General features: G+C 48.0%; 1 protein-coding gene across 4 annotated transcripts; it reads left to right on the forward strand.

The window, feature by feature from the left end:
• The first annotated feature begins 589 nt into the window (after window positions 1–589).
• On the forward strand, window positions 590–7036 carry ZNF648 (zinc finger protein 648). 4 transcript variants are annotated; one of them, XM_058701122.1, is made up of 3 exons: window positions 590–816; window positions 1385–1462; window positions 4254–7036. In XM_058701122.1, exon 3 carries the CDS (start codon window positions 4315–4317, stop codon window positions 6019–6021), a length of 1707 nt encoding a protein of 568 aa, XP_058557105.1. In that variant the 5' UTR covers window positions 590–816; window positions 1385–1462; window positions 4254–4314; the 3' UTR covers window positions 6022–7036. The 4 variants fall into 4 exon arrangements, with proteins under 4 accessions (XP_058557105.1, XP_058557104.1, XP_058557106.1 ...); XM_058701121.1 differs by lacking the exon at window positions 1385–1462; XM_058701123.1 differs by lacking the exon at window positions 590–816 and having other exon boundaries at window positions 874–1462.
• Window positions 7037–11387: the final 4351 nt, after the last annotated feature.

Genomic DNA, 11387 nt, shown 5'->3' on the forward strand with positions numbered 1-11387 from the left:
GCTTTCACCCTAGTAAAGACACATTAGACGTGAGTGGGTGCAAGTTCTGGAAAGAGTGACTCTCATATCCTGGGCCAACCTTTTTCTTCAAAATGAACCTGCATGGGAGCCAATGCTGAAGGATGGAGAGAGGTCCTAGGCGGGCCTGGTATCCATGAGAATAAGGAGAGAAAACAATCTCCCTGCATCCCACCCTGCCGTGAAATTGTCATGGGCATGTTTGAGCCGATGAGTACTTCAAAAAATTCTGGGAACACCCCTTTGTCAAACCACAGCTCTACAAAAGGCACGCACCAGAATAGGGGAGGTTGTACACCCTGTCCTGCCTGCCGGGGAAGGAAAAAGCATGCTTTCCCCAGGAAGGTTGCATGTGACAGTGGTCTATGGACATATCAGGGCAGGACTGAAGGATGGATTTCTTGCTCTGCTGGGGAGAAGGAATGGGAGTGAGCAGGAAGGAAAGGCCACCTGCAGGAGGACTGAGCAACCTTTCTGAGGGAGGAGGGGAGAGGGAGGGAGGCTCTGGCAGGAGGGGAGGCGGGAGCAGAGGGAAGGCAGGACCTTTCAGGCAGTGAGAGAGGGCAGCCCCACTGTATTTCCCAGGCTGCTCTCTGGGATGCAGGCAGGAAGGTCGAGTGTATTACACTGGCCCCACCTCCTGAAGCTCTCTCTGCAGCTGCTGGACTGGACACAAAAGAGTGAGGGACAGAGACACCACCTCCGCTGATTTGTACCAAACTCTGGTTCCAGTGGCTGAGAGGCCACATGTGACAGAAGTCAGGGTGGGGGACCCACGCAGCTGTGTGCATTTCCCAGGTAAGCAACTATTTGTGTCAGAGCCAGAGGTAGAGAGCAAGGCCTGAAGGCAGAGGAGAAGGCGGGAGGTGGCTGCCCCGGGGATGGACCTAGAACTATCGATAAGTTACCTTATTGATAAGTTACTATCTATAAGATTACCTAACTAATCTATAGAAGGAAAGTAGGAAGAGGGGCTGGGGCCAGCGCCAGAACAAGCCCTCAGGCTAGGCTTCTACAAGGTGTCCCTGTCTGAGGTAAGTAAGGCTTACATTTGGGCCACTTCTGGCCGGCAAGTGTGGTGGGAGTTCCAGGGCAGGGCTGTGCTCTGACAGCCTCTGGGGGTCAGCAGATCTGGAGAGCAGAGGGACCCGCCACACCATGGCATCAGTGTTCTTCCAGACCAGGAATGTTTGTGTAGGCTTTGCCAGAAAGCCCTCCCCTGGGCCCCTGCCTTCCTGTCGGTCTTCTTGGTGGTCAAGAGAGAACCTCTGGAAGCTACAGAAGGAAGAAAACAGGATATATTCCCTAGGGCTGTGGCTTCAGACAGGGGAGGGACTTCCCACCTGAAAAGACAATCTCCTGTCAGGCTTCTGAGAAGCTGTGAGCTGGCGGAGCGTGCCCTGAGGAGGCTCACCTGTGGCCCAGAAGAAGGGGAACGAGACACGTATGTAAAACAGGGTCTGTGTGCTGGAGGGGGGTTGGGGGCGGGCAAAGTAAGTGGTCTGCAAGCAGTTCCGTATGAACGTGCACAGAGTGTTGTCCCAGAGAAAGAAAGAAGCTTAAGAAGTCTATCTCAATCAAATCCAGCATCCCTTTGCTGTCCCTGCTGGTGGACCACCGTCCCTGATCGGGCATGCTGGCCTGTGCTGTGACCCTTCTATTGACTAGACACACACACACACACACACACACACACACAATAACTGGGATTATGATCAGGCAGGAGCTGGGGGAAGGACAGTTTGATGAGCTGGGGCTAGGACATGACTTTATTGTGTGAACCTTGACCACCAAACTATGACTGTCCATCTAGACACCTCCCAGAAGTCCCGCTTGGGTGCAGAGGAGCTCATGGTACAAGGGACAATGCGCTAGTCATTGAATGCCAGCTGCGTGCAGGAGCTTCCCACAGACTACACAGTAGGGGTATTACCTTCCATCTTTCAGAGGAAGAAAAACAAGGCTCTGAGACCCTAATTGATGCACAAGCATATGCTTTTGAGTTTGATACACATCTGCTGAATGAATGACTACTCTTTGCTGGGGTAACAGAATGCCTCCTGCCATACGGGGAGCACACTGGAGCCACACCAAGTGCAGAGATCACTCCTCTTATCCTGCCCTAGACGTGGAAGGTGGAAGGTGGGAGGTGGGAGGTGGGAGGTGGGAGGTGGGAGGTGGGCAGAGGAGGAAAGAAGGAGCTTTCTGAAAGTAAATACTCAGTGACTAATACTCTTGACCACCCCAGGCAACAGTCTCCACAGCATGTGTCCTGGCCTCTCTCTGCGGAGGGCAATTTGGGTCAACACGAGCAGGGAGGAGCCCAGTGGTGGGGCCCCAGAGCCAAGGTTCCTTGGCCTGGAAAACACAAGGCGCTTTGATGCCTACAGAAAGCAGTGGCTCTCCCCCAGGATGCTGTGGCTGCTCTTGGGCAGGGCCCTGCCCCAGGGCAGGCCTCAGTCTGGAGGCCACATCTGGGAGGTAGGCCCTAAGGCTCAGGGTGTAACATGATGGCCTCAAGTTAAAGAGAAGCCTCAGGGCTGTTGTCTATGAGCAGTGTGGTCTTGGGCAGGTAGGAAACCTCATGAACCCTCACTCTCCTGGTCTGTAAAATGGAAAGATTAACAGCATTCCTCTTAAAGGCTGCTGGAAAGAATAAATGAAATCATGCTTATGAGGTGCTCAGCATTCTGTCTGGCTCATAATGTCTTCCCAGAAAGTGGAACTGCTAGCATTATCCCCTCTGAGAGTCCCAGAAGGTTGCCTCCAGACAAAAGCAAACTCAGCCCTCTGGTCTGAAATTGCTCCTTGCCCCCGGGCCTGCAGGAGCCCACTTCTCACTCCAGCGGCTCCTGTAAAATGTGTCACTCACACAAACAATCCTTAGTAAGCCAATCCCGGCAAGCTTTCTCTGTGTCTTCAAGCTAAAATAAAATCACTCAGAAAACAAAACTCAATGGCTTCCTTGTCTTATGCCTTGCTCTCAAAACCTTAAGTCTATGCTTCTCAAATCGGGGTACATGCATCCCTGGGGGCATATGGGGTTTGCCAGAAACACATGAGGCCATGGGATAAATATTGCATGCTTAAGGGGGAAAAGTTAAACATTTAAACCGAAGGTAACTTAAAACACGATCTTTGGGGAAAAAAAAAAGACAGTATTTAGTGGAAAAGAAAAAGAAACACAGGGTAAATGTGTGTATAAATACATATATACATGTGTATATGATTTACTTAAATTAGAAATACATAAATATAACATTGTATGTCAATTACACTTCAATAAAACTATTTCCGTAAGAATACATAAAAATGAGATATGTTAAACAAAAAAATCAACATGACATAGAATGTAAATTCTCATGACTGTTTAAGATGAAGCAATGTATTTTTTTAAATATAATTTATCGTCAAGTTAGCTAACATACATTGTATACAGTGTGCTCTTGGTGTTGGGGGTAGATTCCCGTGGTTCGTCGCTTACATACAACACTCAGGGCTAAGACATTTTAAGGATAGTTCAAGTTTCTACAAGCACCCCCCCACCCAGGGTGCATATGTTCACTGCCTCCCCAGCAGCTAGGGGCTCTTTATTGCAAAGGCCTGAGAAGCTCTGTTTAAGCAGGGAGGGGCGGCTGGGTGTCTTCTTGGGTACGTCCTGACCCACCTTCCTGACCCACCTGCATTCTCCCAGTGGCTGCTCCTTATCTTTGGAGGACATGGCCTCACACCCCCGAGCCTGGGAGGTAGTCCCAGCTGATGCCACCGAGAGATGGCAGACTTGGACACGTGGCAGGGACATCAGGAGCCAGCCTGGTTTTCAGCTTCCCAGGTGGGCCAACAGTTTAAGAAGCCTGAGGAGGCCAAGACCTTGCGTCCTGCCCTGTCTTCTAGTCTTCTCCCATGCTCATAGAGAAGCCACCTGGCCAGCAGCTGGGGTTTGAGCCCCCTGGACAGGGCAGGGCCCAGCTGGCACTGGGCAAATATCCTGCCCTTGCCACCCCTGACAACATGCTCTCCTGGGGCTTCTGGCAAGTGGACCATTAAAGTGATTAAGGATGGCCGTGTGGGTTTTTCGGGAGGGCCCAGCTCCCCCTTGCCAGTGAGGAGCAACAATGTGCCAAGCACAGCTACCAGCTGGAAAGAGACCTGTAGGGAGAACCTCAGTCCCCGTGGCCATGAAGGTGATGAAGTACATTCTTTGTGATTTCTCTTCATACCTCCCTTTTTTGCAGGTATCCTGAGCCAAGCAAAGGTTCTGTCTAGGAGGAACAGGAATAGAAGTGCCTGAACATCATGACACAGGTGGACCCCCAGGACAGGTGGGGCAAGGTGTCTCCTCTTTGTAGCCTGCCGGAGGAGGCTCATGACCCCCGGATGCTGAGCATGAGCTTAGAGAGTGAGGATGAGGACGGTGGGGAGGCAGGAGGCAAAGGGAGCCCTAGGGGCCATGATCACCAGGCCTGTCCAAGAAGCAGCCCCCAAGTGACTCAAGACAATCCTGACTTGCCATGGGATCATCCATCCAGTGAGGAAGAGAGATTCTCTGGCTCCTTTAGTTCTGGGAGCCCGGGGAAGGAACCGATGGGGGTGCCTCGGAAGAAGGCCAGCTGGAGGAGAGATGAGTCAAAGATCACCCGGACCCAGGACTCCTCTGGGGCAGGCATAGCTCCGGGGACCGTCCCCAGTGACCCCTCACACAAGTTGTTAGGTCCAGTGCAACCGCTTAGGGACTCACTACCTTCAGGTGCTGACGGAGACTCCACGGAAAACCTGGACACTGCCTTGGGTGTCCCATCCAGCTTCCCTGATACTGGAAGGTATTTCTGTGCACAGAGGGGTGTAGATACCCCAGACCACTCCTCCCTCATGCGTTTCCCCAAGCCCGGTGGCAGCTGGGACCTACCCACGCAGGAGACTCGCACACCAGCGCGGGGATCGGCCTCCCCAGCCGGCCTGGCAGCAGCGCTGAAGGCCAAAGCGCAGATGGGCAGGAAGGGCCAGAATCCCGAGGGCACGTGTGAGGGCGGGCAAAGGGAGGCGCACCCCTACAAGTGTCTGCGAGGAGGAAGGGCCTTCCAGAAGTCCGGCAGCCTGCTGAGCCCATCGCAGCCCCGAGGCACGAAGCCTTACGCCTGTGAGCTGTGCGGGAAGGCCTACTCCCACCGCGGCACGCTCCAGCAGCACCGGCGCCTGCACACGGGCGAGCGACCCTACCGGTGCCCCTTCTGCGACAAGGCCTACACCTGGTCCTCGGACCACCGCAAGCACATCCGCACCCACACAGGCGAGAAACCCTACCCCTGCCCGGACTGCGGGAAGGCCTTCGTGCGCTCCTCCGACCTGCGCAAACACCAGCGCAACATGCACAGCAACAACAAGCCCTTCCCGTGCGCGGAGTGCGGCCTGACCTTCAACAAGCCGCTGTCTCTGCTGCGCCACCAACGCACGCACCTGGGGGAGAAGCCCTTCCGCTGCCCGGCTTGCGACAGGGAGTTTGCGGTGGCCAGTCGAATGATGGAGCACCAGCGCGTGCATTCGGGCGAGCGGCCCTTCCCCTGCCCCACCTGCGGCAAGTGCTTCACCAAATCCTCCAACCTGATCGAGCACCAGACCCTGCACACCGGCCAGAGGCCCTTCAAGTGCGCGGATTGCGGCGTGGCCTTCGCGCAGCCCTCGCGCCTCGTGCGCCACCAGCGCATCCACACCGGCGAGAGGCCCTTTCCTTGCGCCCAGTGTGGCCAGGCCTTTGCCCGATCCTCCACCCTGAAGCGGCACCAGCAGATTCACTCTGGGGAGAAGGGCTTCCTCTGCGCCGAGTGCGGCAGGGCCTTCCGCATTGCCTCCGAGCTGGCCCAGCACATTCGGGTGCACAACGGGGAGAGGCCCTATCAGTGTGAGGACTGCGGCCAGGCCTTCACCAGGTCCAATCATCTCCAGCGGCACCGAGCTAAGCACAGTGCCGGCAAGAAGGAGCCCATCCCCTCCTCCTCTGATGAGTGAGGGCTCTGTCAGCTAACTCTCAGGACGGTGAAGACACTGTCGACCTCATTACCTTGAACCCTCCTCTGTGGGCAAGCCCGTTCTCATGGTATTGTCACCTCGCCCTACTGGTCAGCCTTTTCTCCCAGCGGGTCGCCGGCCATGGGGTGATCCATTTGATTTGTATGTTTGGTCTCTTTGTGTAAAAACGAACAGGAGGGCTGGCATCCCTGTGTGTGGCTTCATGTCAGTCTTCTGAATCTCAGAGGTCATATTCCATTGGAAAAGGATAAGAAAAAGTGGCAAGAGCTGGTCAAGAGTTGAGTTCCTTGGCTGAGGGATCTCGATGGATTGGGAATTATAGAATTCAATCGTGGGCACTGTGCAAGGCTCCAGAGATAAGTAAAGAAAAAGAATGTCGTGTCCTGCCCTGGAAGCCATATGCAAATACTAAGAAGGCATGAGGGTCTGGGCCTCTTGGGGAAAAAGGTACTTTTCCTTTTTTACATGAATAAAGGAATCCCCAGATGTGGTCTCTGTGAGCAACTCTTCTCAAGCAGCAAAGCCTCCCTGGGGCTAGCTCAGACCCAGCCAGACAGCACATTATTTCACTTTCCTCCCAAATTACTTTACCCTTGGGCAATGAGTCTTGGCTTTGAAGTAGAGAAGGTCTCTATCTTAAAGAGAGGGGAGCTTATGTTCTGTGTTTTGGAACCAGTTATTCTGGTTCCAGAACAACCTTAGCATCTGAAAAACGTCCATTCCTCTTTTCGGTCAAACTCAGTAACTGGATTCAACCTGAGTCTCACCCACAAAATTCACATGTGCCTCCTGTCTGGCCACCTCTTTTCCTTTTCCCACCCTGGGACCTTACCTCCTATGTAATAGAGAGTAATATGCCCATTTACAGACAGATATATAAAATTTCTCCATATGGGCCTGACCATAATTCAAGAAACCTTTTAGATTCATTGAAATCTTTGAGTATCATTAGCTCCAATTTGAAGTAAAAAAATAAAATACCTCTTGCCCAAGTGCCAAGTGTCTGTGTTTCAAAGTCATTAAGACCAGGTTTGGAAACCAACATGACTCACAATTACTCTGTAATGAGGTTATTTGCAATTTGTATTATGAACAGCCATTCTCCATAATGTATTGATTTTCTGTAGTTTATTTTTATTTTTAAAACATTTTAAAATGTATGATTTATTTTTGGGAGAGAGAGAGAGTGAGGGAGGGACAGAGGGAGGAGGAGACACAGAATCTGAAGCAGACTTCGGGCTCTGAGCTGTCAGCACAGAGCCCGATGTGGGGCTCAAACCCACAACCTGCAAGATCATGACCTGAGCTGAAGTCAGAGGCTTAATCAACTGAGCCACCCAGGTGCCCAATTTTCTATAGTTTAAGGTCAGTGGTTCTTAGTTCTGGACCTCAACTGTGAAGAATCCATGACCTCACAGAGTTCCCTTGATGCCTATGGGAAAAGAGCGCTTCTAATCTTACCAAAGTTAAATAAGCTATTCCATAAGAATGTATAGTATATTCCTTTTGTAGCTATCATTAGCATTTTTTTTAATTGCCACCAAAGGGTGCCAAATCCGAATTTCTCTTGGATTCCATCTTGACACATGGGAGCCAAAGAGAAGGGGTACATGTTGTCATGCCTTGTTTGACAAAGGTAACCTTGGTATAAGAGTTCTGACTGCATGTCTGGAGGTTTTGTGTCTCAATTCCCTTAGATACATCTGCATGTTCAAACAACAGAGTTGGCCTGGTTCTGGGGCTGACATGACAGCCAGTGGTTATTAGTCCATTCCCATTATTTACCAGTGATATGACCTTGGCTTCAACTTCTGTATCTGGCTAATTAGGAAGGACAATAGTGGGGTAATGAAAGTTGGAGTTATCCTGCCAGGAAAGGAAATTAGGTTGAAGTCACAGGTATTAAATTGGTAGATAAGTCATAAAATCAACCATAACCTCGTGATTATGAACAAAGTAAAGGCTAGTATATTTTTCCTGGGTAATCAATGAAATCTTTGAAGATTGAAGTTATTGCTTTTCTTTGTATTTTTTTAAAGATAATTGTCAGTACAGTTTTAATAGTTAAAAGTTTTAGTTTGCTTCTATAAATTTTTAAGGCATTGTTCCCCAGACCAGTTCATAGAATGGCTGTATAGAAATCACCTGGGCTGTTTGTTAACCATAGAACTTCCTAAATCCTAGCTTGGAATATTGGAACAGGTCTGTAGCGCATCTTGGATTCTAATATTTTAAGCTTCCTGTGTGTCCTGATGCACAGCCAAGTTGGGACCACTGGTATAATTAATGTGTTGGTAATAATTAAAGTTTATCATCTAGTAAGCAGACAATATGAAAATAAACAGGCAATCAGGATGAGATCACAACAGAATGAAACTAAAAATAGGTTCCAACTGCTAGAACTCCTCCTGACTTGGATATGGAAAACTCAAATTAGCAAGCAGGTTTTGATATGGTCCCCTAATCTCATTTCTGCAGATGAGAGGCAGTATCTAGGTATAGGCTTCTGGATGGGCACATCTTTGGGGAGATGGTGAACATCCTTTTTTTGTTAATATGCAGAGAAAAGCTAGATTAGCTTGTGCTGGGTATCTTTAGAGCTACATCCTGTGTTTCTGGAATATAAGGGAATATAATATACTGAACAGACTGAAGAGAAGTTCACTAATCCTTCAGTGCTATCATATAATCAAGTCACAATTTAAGGAAAAGTCTCCCAACCAGTGTTTTCTCACACCAGCTGCAAGGGTCATGCTGAATAGGGATTGCAGGGGAAAGCAGGCCCACTACTGTAGCCACCGGTCACTGGGCTGGGCAGTGGCACACAAGTGGAAGGCAGCGATACAGGCAGTGGAGAAGCCAGTACAGAAGAGAGGCCAACCAGATGCAAAGTGGCTTGGCACAAATTCTTCCCACTAGAGTCTGTCCTTCCAAAGTGGAGGCAGTTGGAAGAAGGAAGACCTATGGTTTACTTAAGAATGGATTTGGGAGAACCTGGGTTGGCAGCTAGTAATCATTATTTCCTTAGAAAAGGTGTTAATAACCTGGCCAGGAGAAAGGAATTTGAGTTAAAGGAGTGATGGTTCCTGGAAGGCCCACCAATGTTTTACCTCACTGACTAACAAAACATTCTGTGTCTATGCCATTCACAGAAAAATACACCAGCAATGAATCTTGACACAGCATTTACTCAAAATTTTATAACCTAAATGCATACACATCAAAAAGCTATATTATCTCTGATATGAAGCCAACAAATCACACGGGAGTTCCAGCTAGGCCTTGACAATTCTTGCAGGGAAGAAAATCATTGTTTAATTGATAGAATACTTGAGCAGATGTCACTGTTAAACCCAGAAATAGGCTGTGAACCACAAATTCAAGGATCCATGAAAATATTGCCAAAGATGGAACAGCAATGTTTAATCAAGCCAGAAAAATGGTATCTTTTTAAAGTTGAGAGGGAAGCTCATCTTTAACATAAGTTGCCCTCTCTCCATTTTGCATAAAATTTTGCCAGAACAGTTAAAAATTTTCCACCATGGTACAATAATAATTTCTTATGTTTTCTTCTTAGCCAATTCCCGCATCCTCAGTCAGAGTTGGCTCACAGTTTCAATGTCTTAGGAGTGTCAGGCACTCAGTAGAATGGTTCAGTGAATAAATGGAGCCTCTGTAAAACCCAAGCTATAATTAAGATGTAAAGTAAAACATTTCTTCTGTAAAGTGAAGAGGATGTAGAGGAGGCTGAGGACAAGGAGGGAAGCAAGGATCTTCTGTGGTAGTTTAGGTGAAGTTAGGACAAGTGGGGGCTAGTAAATAAGATGAAGAGATGCCCAAGATTTCAGAGATGGAATCAATAAGGTTTGGTGACAGGAAAATAACAGCTACCATTCAGTGACACTTTTTAGGGGTCTGACACTACATCCATTATCCCAATTAGCCCTTACAACAATCTGTTATGTGAGAACCTTGAAAAATATTCCCACATGAGGTAAATAACAGTGTTCTTTTCTAGGAAAGCAGGTAAGACTAATAGGTCTTGGCTATTGTCTATCAGTATGGTTAAGCAAGGGTCACTAAGGTTTATGTGCTCCTTCTCAGAAATAGGTTGCATATCTGCCACCAGGAGAATGTGCTGCAAATCCCCCATTTTTGGTTTAGAAACATGCTTGCTTACATTTTTATTTTCTACCATTGTGGTGGCTTAAAAAATGTACCCACATAAGTGTCCGTCACGGAATGATTGGGTAAAGAAGATATGGTGGACACATACATACACACAATGGAAAACTATTTAGCCATGAGAAAGAAGGACGTCTCCCATTTGTGACAATACAGGTAGACATGGACATTATATATGCTAAGTGAGATAAGTCAGAGAGAAAGACAAATGCTATATGATATCACTTATATGTGGAATCTAAAAAAGTCAAACATATAGAAGATAGAATAGTGGTTGCCAGATGCTGGGGGTGGGGGAATTGAGGAGATGTTGGTCAAAGGGTACATGCTTTCAGCTATAAGATGAATGAGGTGTGAGGACCTAATGTAAAACATGGTGACTGTAGTTGATAACATTGTACCATATAACTGAAATATTTTAAGAGAGTAGAACTTAAGTATTTTCACCAAAAATAAGAAAAGATGAATATGTGACATGATGGATGTGTTAACTAGAAAGACAGAACCCTTTCACAGTGTATATGTATATCAAATCACCACAAGGCATACTTTATCTTAGAGTTTTATATGTCAACATACCTCAAGAAAGCTGAAATAAAAAAACCCCAAAGAATTAAAAAATTAAATAAAAATAAAAAATATACCCACAAATTCTTTGATACCCTTCCTTTTAAGAAGTGAGCTTAATCTCTCTTCTTTTTTGTGTGGGCTGAACTCAGTGACTTGGTTCTAATCAATGGAATAAGGTGGAAGTGTTGGTGCACAACTTCTGAGGCTAGATCATAAAAAGCATTGTGGCTTCCATAGCTCTCTCTCTTTCTCTCTCTCTCTCCCCCTTGCCCTCCGCCCCCACTATTACTTGCTCCGAGGGAAGCCAGCTACCACGTCATGAGCAGCCTTATAAAGAGGGCTTGGTGGTGAAGACATCTGGAGCAGCCACATTAGTGAGCCTAGAGGGGACTGTTTAGCCCCAGTCAAGAGTTCAGATGACTACAGACCTGGCTGACTACTTGACTAAGACCTCCTAAGAGACCTGAAGCCAGAACTATTTATCTAAGCGGCTCCCAAATTCCTGACCCTTGGAAACACTGTGAAATAATAAGTGCTTGTTATTTTAAGCTGCTAAGTTTGGTTGGTAATTTGTTAATGCAGCAATAACT

This window comes from Neofelis nebulosa, chromosome 15 (assembly GCF_028018385.1).
Source record: "Neofelis nebulosa isolate mNeoNeb1 chromosome 15, mNeoNeb1.pri, whole genome shotgun sequence".
Classification (NCBI taxonomy): Eukaryota; Metazoa; Chordata; class Mammalia; order Carnivora; family Felidae; genus Neofelis; species Neofelis nebulosa.

Bases quoted from the DNA above. Each gene is read 5' to 3' on its own strand.
- ZNF648 (XM_058701122.1), top strand. From the start codon at position 4,315: ATGACACAGGTGGACCCCCAGGACAGGTGGGGCAAGGTGTCTCCTCTT.